This window comes from Bombus bifarius, unplaced genomic scaffold, assembly GCF_011952205.1.
Source record: "Bombus bifarius isolate JDL3187 unplaced genomic scaffold, Bbif_JDL3187 scf7180000009145, whole genome shotgun sequence".
NCBI lineage: Eukaryota > Metazoa > Arthropoda > Insecta > Hymenoptera > Apidae > Bombus > Bombus bifarius.
In genome coordinates, this window is record NW_022884930.1 from 978,471 (window position 1) to 994,267 (window position 15,797).

At 39.4% G+C, this 15,797-nt stretch overlaps 1 protein-coding gene across 1 annotated transcript in view; it reads left to right on the forward strand.

The window, feature by feature from the left end:
- The window catches only part of LOC117213970 (peroxidasin-like), a 343,899-nt gene that overhangs the window by 111,769 nt on the left and 216,333 nt on the right, over positions 1 to 15,797 (forward strand). The window contains exon 6 of the mRNA XM_033459723.1: positions 15,296 to 15,509. Within this exon, the coding sequence (XP_033315614.1) occupies positions 15,296 to 15,509 (214 nt within the window). The remainder of the gene's footprint in view (positions 1 to 15,295; positions 15,510 to 15,797) is intronic.

Sequence of the window (15,797 nt, forward strand, 5' to 3'; positions counted from 1 at the left end):
TTGATATCGTTACATCGTATTACAGAAGCTCGTGCGGATAATTCGATTGAAATGATCGTAGTTGATATCATTGAGATATCGTTAGAAAAATGTAATTTTTATCTCGCTGTTGTACAAACATAATAATTCTTCTGACGATATTTATTCTTTCTATTTCATTAACTGTATTACACGCATACATAGATCGGACGATCTTAATAACGATTATAATGAATTTTACCAAACCGAAAATTTTATTATGTCACGTTCTCGATGAATTACCGCGTTTGCTTGAACGCGATGATACGATTTGAAATCTAAATTCGAAATTCCGATCGATACGGTAGTTGCTGCCACCAGAGACAGTCTAAGGACTATTTTAATTAGATTTGTTTTGTTTACTATTCGAGTTGAGGCTCACGACTGAATGGAATGAATCATAAAAGCTTGTTGCACTTGCTCAAAGCGCAGCACTATCCTGAATTATTCCAAATTATTCGTGCTCTTCGCGACAGCTGAATGAAATCTCAAAGCTTGTTGCACTTAATTAAAGCGCTGCACTATTCGAAGATTCCAAACCGTTGTATTCTCTTAATGATTTAATCGATAAATTAACTAGCGTTTAATGCATCTGACAAATAAATTCCACGTTTCTGGCACGGGAGAGGATTCAAGTTGTTGGAAATAAATAATTGCTTTTAATATACAAGATTCATTCAGTTCGTCCGGGTTATATTAATATCAATATGCAACGATTTATTCAGATTTTACTTCGTTATAATTGTTATTAAGATCGAGAGACTTTTATAAATCTCGTACGCAACGTAAAATCTTTATCGGTAATTCGAGGAATCAAAGACAATCGATTACGAGCTCTTTTCATTAGGGTTGATAAACTGAGCCGATAATATTTGAAAAAAATGCAAAGTTTCTTTCATTTCCCAACACCGGAAACAATGATTTAATGTAATTTACTAGTTGGCGAAGAATCTGACGTTTAGTACGCCCGCTCTAAATCTCAACGACTGTGAAAGCTCCTAAAACTTTTAATTATTCACCGCATGAGAAGTTCTCGTGCGTCTAAGATCGCGTCCAAAGTCGGTGTTTCGCGGAGATACACCATCCAACGCTGAAACTTGCTTCTGGAAGGCTGTCAGTTGTCTTAAGAGGTTGGTAGCTCGACTCGATCTGAAACTTCATTAACACCAACAAAAGAGCCGTTTCTCTACAACGTCGATTGATAACTTTAACGACGCTATACTTCGACAATCTCGTTTCTTCTTACGTGAAATTTTGTTCTCCCGATCGATCGCCATTACAGCAGTCGATCGATATTCGGATCAGCGTAGAACGACGCGTTTTTCTTTGATTTTTATCGCAACTGTATCAAATGGTGGATCGGATCCAATTTGTGCGATTCTTTTCGAAAAGTTAGGAGGAATTCGTTTCGGTTGACCTTCTTTCCCTGTGTCTCCATCGTTGCCAGTCGATATAAAGTGAATTTTACGCTACTTTCCTATGCATTCTGAGTTTCAGAAGATGTACGAGTAGTATGATCATCCTAAGTAATAGCGAACCGTTCTTTCGCATTATAATCTAAGGCACTCGAGTCAAACGTTCTCGTTGAACGGTCTAAGATAAGCACGCTGCGTTCGTCCGTCGGTAGACCAAACGCTCGGTTCACCTGCAATTAGTCGAAGAAGATTTGCATTAAACAAACAAATTTTATACATAAGCTAGAGAAGAACCTATTGCGTTACCTCCGAAACGAGGCGAGTCGTCTGGCCACGGAATCTGAAATTTTTCAAAATATTCCTAAAAGTCGCAAATTAAAAAGGACGAAATATAAAGTATAATAAGGTGCAAAATATGAAATACGAAAGGATCGACTACGAAAGATCGCCGACTTTTTATGTAAAATTTACGTCTTTATAAACGTGACTAAGGAAATAGAACCTGATAGAGACTCTTCCTATTTATTAAAAATTACGATCAGGACTGTCTACTTTGAGTATTTCGTATATTTCGTACGTTACGAGTATTCCTTTTATTTTGGTATCTTGAAATTTCCCGTAAGTACGTAGAAAGCTTGCTATGTCGGTGGAGACGAGAGAAGAATCACTTTCGAAGAAGAGAAAGAATTTTGAAGGCCGAAAGAACGCGAAAGAGCTAAATATTCGATCGAAGCAAAGTTAACTCTGTATTCTCGAGCCACCTGCATTCTGTGATCGCGTTACTTTCTGCAGCTCGCCATCGCGCTGATAATCGTCGCGCCTCGTTCAACTTGGTTCGACAATCCCAGTACGTTTACGTATTCGAGGAGTTTCTTAAGTCGGTCACAGAGAGATGAGAAGCGAAGAATCAGTAACGTGGTGATGCTCGCGTTTCCAGCGAACCATCGACGTGACCCTCCAGTCACCGGAGCACCGCTGCCACCTACTTTCCACTTATAACGACCAGGAAGGGAACTTTGACGGTCCTCCTTTCGTCTAACAGCCACTGCAAGTTTGTACACGTGTAATTAGCTTAACGAGTAAGCGGGTCCTGGCGCTAATTGCTCGCGAGCGAATCGCGACGATACGAGGGATGAGCCGAGAGAGAGAGAGAGGGTGAGATGTTACGTGTCACGCTAACAGCTCGGGACGTTAAAGGGAATTCCGTTTCGCTCTCGTTTACTTTTCCTCATTAATTCCACCGACCAACCCCTGGAAAAATATTTTCCGAACGCGAATCATAGAATCCTTCGTCAACGATCGTGAAACGAAATTTCAAAGGGCAAATTAATAGCTAGTTCGAAATGAATTGCGATTTTGAGCGATGGTGACGTGGTTTGTGGTTCATTGTGCTTGACAATGGTTCGTAGTTTTGTTTTAATTGGAACTTTTAACGTTACGTCGAATACATCAGATTTATTCCTTCGATACGGTACGAAGGAACGTGGAGGAACTTTTGAAAAGATTAACTTTGGATGGACTTTCGTTGGAATTCGACTAAAACGATATGATCTTGAAGAAAAATAGGAAGTTACGTTAAAACGAGTAATCCCGTATGGTATATCGTGGCAGAATGTTGTGGAATTTAGCCGGATAAGCGTACAAAGTCGTGGAAAATCCTTGGGGACTTGGCTCACCGTGGCTAACGCTTGGCAGATATGAAAAATCCAAAGGAGGCTATAGTCCTCGTGCGGATGAGACAGGATCAGAGACGGCTGCGCGTAAAGTGGCCTTGAGCTCGGATTAATTCGCCAGCAAACAAAGATACCGAATCTCTTTAACCGGGACGCGACGACGCGCCTCCTCTTCAACCTCTCCTTTCTCTATCGACGTTCCTCTTCTATGGTGCCTCAGTCTCATATCTTTTCTTCCGAGAACCCTCGAGCGAACCCGCTTTGCTTTCTGAACCGACGTGACGCTTGCACCCGCGCGGTTCGACCGCAAGAAAAAGGAAGAAGAAGAGGGTGGAGAAAAGAACACACCCTTGCCGTTCGACAGGCAACGCAATATTTATACCCCGCAGAACTACTCGTGTGACGTTCGTGCCATCAACAGAGCAATGAAAACGAAACGTCGTAAAACTTACTTCATACGACCTAGTTAGCGTCGAGTAGTTGCCATTATCTGTCATTTGAATTACGTTCAAATGTAATTTCACTTAGTATGCAAAGCGCATTCTTATAATGAATATCCTAGTACGCTCGTTTATTCTAATATTCTACGATCTTCCCTTAATTTATGTATCGTATGATCTAACGATTTAACATTACACGAAAACGACACAGATTGAAATCGATCGTCATCGAGGAAAAAGGTAATTTTGTTCGAGTAGAAGACAGTGATCGTTGAATCTTGAACGATCTTCGATAGCTAAAGGCAATTTTTTCGCACAATATCAGGCTGTTCCCAACTGAAAATAATTTTCACCAGTGAGCAAAAAAATCTTGATCGTTTATAACGTTGTAAGTTCGACGTAGCGAATGAAAGTTCAAAGAACGTTCTGAGATTCGAAGATCATTCTGAGGTTCAAAGATCGTTCCTGGATTCGAAGATCATCGTGAAGTTCGACGATCGTTCCGAGGTTCGAGGAAGACTTACCATCAAACTTTAAAAGGACCAAAGATTATTTCAGAGTCGCGGGGTTGCTAGAAATTCCACAGCCATCGAAAAGTTTCGTGTTTGTGGAAGGTTTAAAGACTATCCAAACGTTTGGCAGATATCAGTGGTTAGAGGTCTCGCAAAAGGTGACAGAATTCCAGTGTCTGTGGAATGACGGAGGTCAAAGACCTACACGATGTCCAGCTAGCTCAGAGGTCAGCAATATCATCCGAACTTGAGGAAGTTTCGAGAATATCCGACATCAACCTATGGCTCGTTCTAAGCTTCTCGATACCATCGGAATTTCCGGATAGCTTGGAAAACTCCGATTTCCTCTGAATCATCGGATACCCTTGCAACCATCGATACCTTCGAAGGCTTCTGCAACCACCGAGTGCTTTGAAACATCACAATACACCTGAAACTCTCATCGAATCTAATTCGAAATCATCTACCAACCAAAAATCGCTGAATTCTACTGGGACTAACATTTGGAACATCTTCAATTTACTTTTTATTAATTTTGCGTGTAATTGTTTGTATAAGTTGCGGCATCTAAATATAACACTGAAGTAGACTTGCATCTGTTTAAAAGTGTTAAGGTTGAGGTTGACTGATCGAAGAACGAGTGAATGAATTTGTAAGAGAAAAGTATATTGAAATAATTAAAGGTTTAAGTGTAAGTTTATGCCGATTCAGATCCTTACTCTCTTAGTGTTAGTAGACAACAGACAATGGAATGATAGGAAGCACGTTCGTATATTTACAGCAAAAGGACATTATCAAAAAAGTTAAGCTTATAGCTTTAGCTAAAGGCTACAAAGAACATAAATAGAAATCTGTTTATTAGTTCCTTTGTTCTTAGACCTTGCAACCCAAAACATAATGTATATTCAAGGGTACAATAATTATCGAGGATATTTCCGGGTAATAGCAGTCTCCAGGTCACGGATATACATAAATAAAGATGTAGAGTTTTTCTTGAAGTAGTTACTTCGACAAAAAGTATTTTACGTCGTTTCTTTGTTAATTAGGTATTTGAGAACGAACACAGGATCACTATGATTCGATGTAATCTGGCTGATTATATCTCGCTGTAAATAAATCTTCACGGTTCCAAATATCTCAAAGTCAAACGAAAGTATATTTTAGGTTACCACGTTGTGATTATCGTAAGTCCTAACTGCCTTACCTAATCTTCTCGAGAGTTTGCAGTGAGGTGGCAGTGCCTTAAGGCGGTCTGTATCCGAACTGTTACTCGATCCCGCGGCTTCGTTACAACTTCGTAGGTTCGTTGTACGAAACTTATCTCCATCTTTCTATCATAAAAACTATCAATCAAACGTTCGAAACGATAAAATACATCTCGATCCACTTAATCTATACAAATAAATATCGTTATAAACGTAATATTCGATAAACAATTGAAATAATTCGACGGTGATTAGAAGATCGTACAATTTTCCACGTTTATGGAGAATTTAAAAGTGGTAAAACGTAGGGAAGACGGAAATATGCAAATTGAAGTATTCGTTCTAACATTTAGTATGCGAAACGAATCTCTATTTAATTGCATTTAGTTCCATTTAATTGCATTCATAAATGTATGGATTTTCATAAATCCGTGCGCAGTAGTAGCGATTAATATCGAATCTTTGATCAAACGTATAAAGATATCGCTGAATATTTCACGAGTAATTATTTCACAGGAATATCTCCAATCTACGAAAAAATCTCTCGAAAATTTTAATCGTAAAAATGATCGCGTAAACTCTCCGAAGCAAAGTAATTAAAAACCACCAACTTTAAATTCAAACGAAAAGAATTCTTTGAAAGCCTCATTTACATATTTCGAAAGTTCGCACTCGCAACGTAACTTCGATCAACGCGAGCAGCCCCAATGGCAAAAACACGTGGCTATCATCCTTTCGATCTGAGTCGGAAATCTGAACGTTGTCGGATGTCTAGAGCACTCTGGTCTAATGAAATCGTGGTCGTTATTACCAGGGGCGTGCGAGTGAATTTTTTCTTCTTCTGCCTGTTAACGTTGTAGGGTCGTGTTGGTGTTGGTGTTGGAAAAATTTGATCATACGAGCTCCATATCGCCTGGCCTGGAATATAAGACGGCGGAGTGCAAGCACTCGCCCTGGGAGAACGTGTAAAGTTAAACAATTTACGGAACTCGGCTCGACGCGGACTCGCTTAGCTTATGGTAAAATTATACCGTCGTCCTGATCGACAGTCTCGATAAACGTACACCAGGATACAACTTTTCTCACGCCAATCCTCCTTCGTATAAATCACACGGAGTTCGAAGTGTATTAACATTTTTCGTCTTCCTCGCGCACAGTAGCCGTCTCGAAGGAGGAAAAGATTTCACTCTAGCAGATTGTGTTCGAACACTTACGTTATCCGTGTTATACTTTCACGTTGTGAAATTTCATTAGCGCTGCAACGAGAGCCGATTATCGCGATTACGTTGGTAAAGTTTGAGAGGAATTTGAAAATGCGTATAGAAATTACAATTAGCGCGAGTGTACGTATATTTTGCAATGGAGATCACGAAAGTACCTAAGTAGTTCGATCATCGAATATATCGACACTTGATCAAAATATATAAATTTGCCGTGATTGGTGTCGAAATACCTTCGTGGGCCACTGTATTTGATCCTTTAACGATATCGATTCATGCTACGCGTTTCTTTCATTTTTCATCGATAGGTGAATTAATCATTTGTTTTTTATCAACTTCGTCAGAGATTGAAATTGCTTGGTGTCCGAGTCACCAGAAGAAGTATCGACTTTATAAAAATCGATTTTGATCGTTTAGGAAAGACACAGACATATCGGGACGGTAAATCCTGGGTTGCAACTCAGTAATAAAGAGAGTGGAGGCGGTGTATTTGAAATATGGTCAACTTTGTCAACAGCGAACTGCACTGGATTGCAAAAAAAGAAAAAAGAAAAAAGAAAAAAGGAAAAGAAGGAAATATCGTAGTTATTGCTGGACTTTTGACTTTTCTCGTAATTTCTATTTATCTGGAAAGAGTTGAACAGTAACATAGGAAGAACATCTTTCTTTTTGACAGAAAGAAAAGTATACGGCCAAGGTTCCCCTCTAATGGGACCAGTGTTTGCTCTTATAGTTAAGATCAACGAGTAATATTCGCTGTTATAAACTTAATATCAGATGAGCTTTATTACGATGTTAAAGTATTAATCCTTACCTCGACACAATGGGCCATCAACCCTCGAAATGATCCGCACGGTAGTAATCGTTCGTTACGAATTTCGAAATTATGCTGGTAAATTTTCTGCTAGCATCTAAATAGAAAATTGTCAATAACGATAAGATAAATATATCATCGATGACGGATAATTTACACAAATTACGTTATTCTTTCCTATTCTTGAATTTTATCGTTGTTGATAAAAAAGCAAAGTAGCTTTGGAAATGTTTATCTAATTAGAGGTATGAAATTTTATTCTACCGCTAAAATGTTAATTAGTAACGGTGTAGTTTCGAAAAGTACAGTGAATTATTTTGTGAAAGTTTTTATTTCTGGCCTGAAATTTTTCAAACTCGGCGGTTTTATGAAATATTCATATTCCATTTAATGTATATGGGACTTTGTAAAACGATTTTGATATTATCTACGATGCTGGTACATAAATGGCGTTAAATTGGCGTTAAATTTAATTGAAAAGTTTCGGAAAATTCGAAATTGGCTCGGATCGTTCGCGATTACGAGTATCGTTAGATAAAAATATTTTTACACCGCTGCGTTCTAAGATTTCACCACTTCCTTAGATTTCGGAAATTTCAAGAAACCAAGAAATCTCAACACGTACGCGTTTAACGATCCTTCTCCGTCTACGGTTGTTGGAAAAATTCCTAGCAAAAGTTCAGAAATATTTAACCACGATTATAATATTATTCCATCTATAACGTCACGAGTCTTTTGTTTCAAAAATAATTCGCTTTCCTCGATAATGAATATCTTCAAATAGACCTTACAAGCATTTAAAGTAATTCATTTCACGTGTTTATCAGTTTCGTGAAAACCGCAATAAATAATAATAATGAGACTATATATCTTAAACATATAAGATTTAATATTGTTTTATTAAAAATACTTGCGCTAATATCTTAACGAATAAAATGTTATCCGGTATTCTTATTACAGATGAGAGTTCATATTAAAAGCGATACGAATTTCTCGAACAATCCGATATCCAATTTTTGAAACTTAATTTTTCTACACATGTCTCGGTAATCGTACGCAACTTTACGGTGAGTAGTCGTCGCACGTCTGATCGATAAGATCGTTCGAATTTTTGCGCGAGCGTGCAACGATCGGAACGCGTAATTCGTTTCGAACGGTTTCTCCTTCCTGAGGGAGGGGCAGGTTAAATTATGAAGCGAGAGATAACGTTACTCAGCTATTATATTCACGGTCGGATGCTGGGTTCCAGCTTATGGCAGCAGGCTGCAGCTGCACGCTCCGATATGCATATATGCGAGCGGACTACCACACGCGTCTTGACCTTACACTTTCGTAATTGCTCGTACATGCACGGCATCGCTGACCTATTAATTATTTTCGCAATCTGCTAAAAATAAAAGAAAAGTAGATGGAGAAGGTCGGTTGAGGGTTCGAGCCCCGTTGAAATTTCCACACAGATCGAATAGCTAAGATTCTATTATGAAATTCATGGTTGGAAATATACGTAGATCGAATATAACGATTTTCAGACGAGCCTCTCAAAATCCAAGCTGTAAGACGCATCTTGTATTAACAGGATAAAAATTAAAAATAGGTTAAAGAATTGTTTAGAACGACTAACGTGAGATAAATTTCACGGAGTAAACAATTCTCAACAATGCGAACGATTCAACTAACATCGTCGAAAAAAGCGCGCAAATATAATATATTATTTTGCAGAAATGAATTTTTCAATCTGTTCGGCGTAAAATATATCAAACTCGCGCGGTAGCCAACGTGTTAAAAAATTGTGTCAACGCGATACGTTAATAGCATAAACGATCAAACAACGGTGCTAAAGTAAAATATGTTCGATGGAGAAGTTGTAATTTATTGTACCCGAAAGTGGTCTCAGTTCGTCTGACCTATGATCCTTAAAATGGCTAAGCTTATATCGGTTGGCTGCGAGGTCATGACTATGAAATTTCGCGGATCGCAGGCTAGTCCGAGTGGAGTGCCTCTAACCGTTGTCCGTGTCTGGTCTCTTAACCCTGATTTGCTCCGTCTACGGTCCTTTGACATCTGAATTGTCCAGATTGCGTCCCAGGACCTTCGAGTGACTCGAACCGAATCCCGCAAGCTTGAAGAGAAATGGCCGTGATTCCGGTTTCTCTCGTTCCTCGTGTTCTCCGGAAATTTTCCTATTGCGGAAAAATGCGGAATTGAATCTCCTCAGCCGTCTCGTCTTTCAATGATTCCGAAAGCTTCGTTACTTCAGGGTTGCGTTATTTTACTTGCGAGTTTCACGATAGAAATAGCGGTTTCTTTTTGTGAAAAATTACGGAATGTCTCGTACGACACGCATAACGTATTCAGAAAAGTGGTGCAGTGGCACGCGTGGAAATTCCATACAATTCTTTTCTCTTTTTTTCTGGTTCGATCGGCACACGTGAGGCTACTACTCATTTCCAGAGACAGGCCTCGTCCCGCTTATAAGCGCGTCGATGATCGATACGATCGATTCGCTCCAATTTCAGCGAGAGTATCGAGTTTTATCGGATCTCTGTATCTTCCTTAGCTGATCGTTGGCTGGTCTGTCGAGTACGCGAGGTACGTTCACCTTTCCCGTCTATCTCGTATTTTAAACTGCTGATTCGACGAACGACGATTTATCTCGGACACTGCAGCGACAGGCAAACATTATTACGCCTTGTTATCGGGAGCTGCAGCGCACTACGTGTCGCCGTCCTATCGTTCCACACTCTTTTCTTCTCTGTTGTTTCTTTCGCGTCTAATATCAACGACCCTCTTCTTTGCTTAGCGAGTCTTTGTTCAACGAGAGTGAAAACGAGACAGTCTTTGTCTCATTGCCGTCGTTGATTTATCTCGTGTTTTTATCTTTGTTTTTGTTAAGGTTTTATCTCGTAATAGAGAGAGAGACAGAGAGAGGGAGGAAATGCGTGGATGAATGTAGAATAGAAAAATATATTTAGGCAAGTTTAAGTATAAGTAGGATGTGTATGCTAGTCCAGATCCTCACGCTGGCAGCGTTACTTTACCAAAGAACTTCCAAGTCATGGGCCTAAAAATTACGGAAAACTGGCCTGTCTGTACCATGTTGCATTATTTGTTCCTAGGAAACTATGAGGCTGAGAGACCCTTCAAATCGATTTAGCGCTAAACGATACTCGATAGCTTCGAGAACTAAGAAAATTAAACTTTTGTGAGAAGATGTGGAGTTTTCCTTGAAGTGGGATCCACTTCAACAGTTTTTCAAGGAATCGTCGAGTTATTCTTTCGAAGAAACCTTGTGCTGCACAATTTAGTTTGTGTGAGATACGATGCCTTTCATTGCTATATATTTTGTATCGTTAGAAATGCGCTAAGCATAATATTCGAAATAATCCATCTTTAACACGTGGTATTTATATACAGGGTGGTTGGCAACTGGTGGTACAAGCGGAAAGGGGTGATTCTACGCGAAAAAAGAAGTCGAAAATATAGAATAAACATTTTTCGTTCGAGGCTTTGTTTTCGAGAAAATCGACTTTGAATTGTCGCTCGGTACGCGTGCACTTTATCGCGTCTCGTTATAAAGGATCTTACTGTAGATCGTTGTCTCGATTGACGTTATTTTTTTAATTTAAAAGATTTTTAAATTTAAAAGATTTTTAAATTTAAAAGATTTTTAAATTTAAAAAATTTTTAAATTTTTAAAATTTTTAAATTTTTAAATTTTTATTCAAATTTTCGACTTTTTTCGCGTAGAATCACCACCTTTCCGCTTGTACCACCAGTTACCAACCACCCTGTATATGAAATAATAAAAGAGAGGAACAAATATGAAAGATACATTTTTACGTAAATAGTTCTTTATCTTTGAAGAATAATTCGAGACGATACAAGAAAGATATTCTTCCAAACGTAGCTGATGTTCGAGAAACAATAAAATTTGTAGTTTCCCTCTGGATATTATTCTAAAGTAAATTTGTTTTGCGTAAAATACGCCGATTATTTATTTATCGAGCAACGAAACGACAACCCGATAATATGCACACGTATTCACACAACGACGACTTCAAGTAGACGGTCAATATTTTAATATTTTATTGAATCAGTGAAATAGTCAATGGATAAATAGAATATGGAGAATTAGGATCAGACGACACAGACTACTTTGCGAAATTGAAACTTCTTCTTCCGTTTATTATTTCAAAAAATTCGGTCTAATTAGCGCAATAACAATAAAGATTCTTCATCGACGAACAAAGTTGAAGTTCTGCCTCTAGTTTGAATGTAAGAATGACTATAATTACAGAGCGTCCAAATTTCCCTGAGAACAGGTGTTACGAGGCTTTTCAACAGTAAGAAATCACAGAGTAGTTTCAAAGTTTTTAACCTGATTAATTTTGATCGATCAAGTTTTCTCTTTCCTTGCTGCTCGCAACGAGATCGTAACATGCGAATTCGTTATTAATCGCGAAAGCAATTATTCATATGTACAATACTCTTTACACGAAATATTTATTAAAATGAAGCGGCAAATCAATGCCAGCCGTTTTAACTCTCTTTTTTCTTTGCAATTAACAAAAGTTAATTTCTTCGTACATTCGGTCTTGGCCTCGTTCAGAGACAGAAAAATTTAATGAGCATGAGAAGTATCTGTATTCACTCGTTACTGTCTTAATTAAAAGAGACCATTTTCTCCTTGTAGAACAGTTATAAAATATCATCGATTGAAAAAGGTGCATATCTAATTAATACGAAGGAATTAACGAATCTTCTAAAGAAAGTATGTCTTCATTAAGAAATGTCTCGCAAAGACGATAAAATTTACATTTATTCGCTTGTTTTAAAATTATCTTTCCAAATAAAAATTACGATCCTCGTGTTTCGAATGGTTGAGCGGTACTTTTATTTCGTTACCGAGAAAACAGGCCACGTTTCTTCCAGTTTTGAAATAATAATTTCCAATCAATCGACAAAGTGAAAATAATTGAGCGACGCGTGACATCCGACGCGATGAATTTTTTTGACTAGTTTCATTGCTTCGTTTTCAATGTTGCAATACGGAAGATAAATATTGATATTCGTAGATGCATTATCGATCTCCGATGCTTGCTCTATTTTTTCTTTTAATCAATCCAATATAAATTGAAACGAACAAAATATCGAGCTTTCACTATCAAAGGCACGAAGAAGCGTTACTACGAAAGAATACCAAGTAGTCTATGTCGTGTGATCGTGATCTGGTCTTATTCTACTCGTTCGATCTCGTATCGTTCCATCGCTTTACGAATTTATAAAAAGACACGAGTAGGACTTTTATTTCGAATAATCGTTACAAGGAATCGACATTTTCCTTTCGGTTATAATTTCTGTATTGCTTTTAAATAATTTGTTTCATTTCCAAAGCTGTTTTAGTATCGATTTCTCTGTCGATCGTTGAATTAAAATCTCATAGATGTAGTTTCGCGAAGCTTCCGAATCGATTGCAACGTTTCTCGATCGAATTGCAACGATAGAAAGGTTAACAGGTTGTGTCCCGTTATCGAAGCTTTCGATTCGCCCGTGAAACTTGCCGCGAATCCTCCTGTCTCTCCATGTTTCCCCGTTTACGATCAAAGTCTTGCCGCTTTATCAAGCGAACTTTTCACTTAGCGGGCTAAAGAATCGCAAAACAGAACATCGGATTTCAATTTAACAATTCCTCGCGAGTATTAATCGCCGGAGGGACAGAGCGTGTGAATAGAAATGGGAATAAACGCGCGTAGTTGGACAGCGAGTTTCCTAAGATGTAATTATTCACTGCTCAGCCTTTTATAATAATGACAAATGACCATAGGCGTCCGTTCAGGCTGTCCTTTGCGTCTCGAGCAGGCGAGGCCGGTGCAGCGCCTCGAAATCCCTTTCCTGGCTACCACGCCGCGCCTAACGATTCTTTAACTCCTTCGTATCAAACTGCGGAACACCGACTGCGAGCACTGTATTAAATTGTACCGACGGAATTTCCGCCAGACGTTTCGCTCGGAGCTCTCGAATCCTGCCAGCTGGCCCGCAGCTATAATGGATTAATTCTTGAACGATTTATAATGGATCATAGAAATACGAAGATTTTACGCTAAATATCATACGCTTGGCTTCATATTTTAACAAACTCATATTTTACGAGCGTGTCACCGCGATGGTAGCCTGTGTACCGACTATTACGAATTCTAAAGAAACTAACGTTTGTTGCCTGCGATATTTTAGGTGTTCTATCGAAAAGATAAATTTTACAATTTAAAATTCTAAAGGAACTAACGTCTATTGGTTGGGTTGATGTATCAGGTTGTCCGAAAAGTTTCTTTCGTTTCATAAGGCGATAACAGACGAGCAACAATTTCTGTTTCATCCATTTCGTTCTATTTCTATTATTATGTTCGCGCATAATTCGATAATCTAATCTAAAACTAATATTGTTTCCTTATAAAACGAAAGAAACTATTCGGTCAACCTAATACTGTATACCTTGTACCTGAAAGTAATCTTAGGCCCCAAACAGCGCTTTCCGAGGTAATTTCAATCGGTCGAGGCTCGGATCCATTTCATAAGGAGAGCCTCGAGCTCTTTACGCGTTGCTCGGTTCGCGGTATCTAGAAGAAGATCGGCCTTATCTGCGCCTGGCTTTTAGATAAAATCTAGGACGCTTTGATATCGTGACATCCGGGGTTTCGTCAACGAAGTTTTCATTTCTCCGGGGTTTTACTGCGTACTTGCTGCCCTGTTTGCGACACCTTGCTCTCTTTGAGCCGCGTTGAAACCCGGCAAGGTGATTATTTCGGATGGCATGCATCAAGGGAAAGAAAGATCGGAGTAGCCAGCCGCCTACCGAGCAACGTGATATTTGAATTCGAATACACGCGGTGTGTTGCTACGTGGAAAGGACGTCCGATTTACATTAAATTTACATTGCTATAACTTGCTTTCGTGTTTGAGATTGATACGCCAGGCGAAATCTTTCTGCGTCTCTTCGGTGTAGAATCTCACAGGAATATACATTCATGCGATGTAGGTAGGTTGGAAGAAAACGTCGATACACGTCGAAAACGAAGTTGGCAAACTCGTCGTTTTTATTACAAGACTGGCGCGAAGCTTCTTCTTTTCTTTCTTTCGTTCTCTGTTTATTCAGATTCCGAGAGACTGGATTTCGATGGTGTCGCGACGAACGAGCAAGATCTTTACACGATTTTCTGCCCGTTGAGCGTTAATTAATTCTTTCATTCTTTCGTTCGGTTGCACGATTATGCAACTTCTAATTATGCAGATTTTATTCTGCGACGTAATCTTTCTTTGCGACGGACAGAGATAATTGTTTTACGTAAGAAGCGCAAAGTGGAAGATTCGTGTTAGGCTCTTGCAATATGCAATCTCAATTCGCCATTTATTCCTTCGCGCGATATCTTATCGCCTGTCTATTGCTTCGTGCTTTCTTCGCATTATCAACGTCATTCGTAGTACCGATCGTAGTAATGGCACCTAACGCTGTGTTGCATATGTCAGGTAAAATTCGTGATAAAAAAGGAAGAACCGAGCAATAGCTTAACTCGACTGTCCTTTAATATTTCTATACGTTTTTATTCACCAAAGTGGTAAAGTACGATATTACAACGAAGTAGCGAAGCTACAAAGTATTAAAATAGTTGTTCAAATCGCGGCCAAGACTGGAATTAGGTACCCAAGACTAGTCTCGTGGTCGAATACGTTGAGTTTGTAGGAGTTGAGGGACAAGGAGAGGACATGTGCAAGTTAAGGTCAAAGTCTGAAGGTTCGTCGTCAGGTAGTGTGAAATGACGTGGATTTGGGTATGGTCGCTGTGACACATGCTCGCTACGTTCAATGCTAATACCGAGAGTATCGATGCGTTCTTCGATCTCCGCACCGCAATATCGACAAGTCCGACAAACCGAATTAAAAGCCTAGACTCTCCTCTCGTTCTCCTCGATCGTCCTTTGAAAATTCCATCTGTTTGGATTTCAGGTGTCGTGGGTTCGCAGACGAGGCGACGAGCTGCACTTGCTCACGATCGGTTTGGACACGTACGCGAGCGACTCTAGGTTCTCGCTGGCCCTGGAGAAGCCGAATGATTGGCGGTTGCTTTTGCGTTCGGCTACCGAACGAGATGGCGGCGTGTACGAGTGTCAAGTCAGTGCTCATCCGCCATTAATCAGAACTGTCCATCTCACCGTGTCAGGTGAGTAAATGTGTCTTTGTACGTGCGTGTACGTATCTCTATCGCTGGCCCGTTAGTTGTCAGAGTCGAACAGCAATCGCGGCCTGCAATTTCTATCCGACGAGGCCTCTGCTCTCTCGAATATATGTGCCCTTTGATCCGACGACTTCGGTGTCACCAATAAATCAGCCACGGCACGCCACTGCTTATAGAGAGACAGCCATGCGATGGTTCTCTCGCTAATCAACCGTAACGAGAATTTGACGGCAATGCCGACGATTATCGGTTCAACGTTTTTCGTCGGTGATT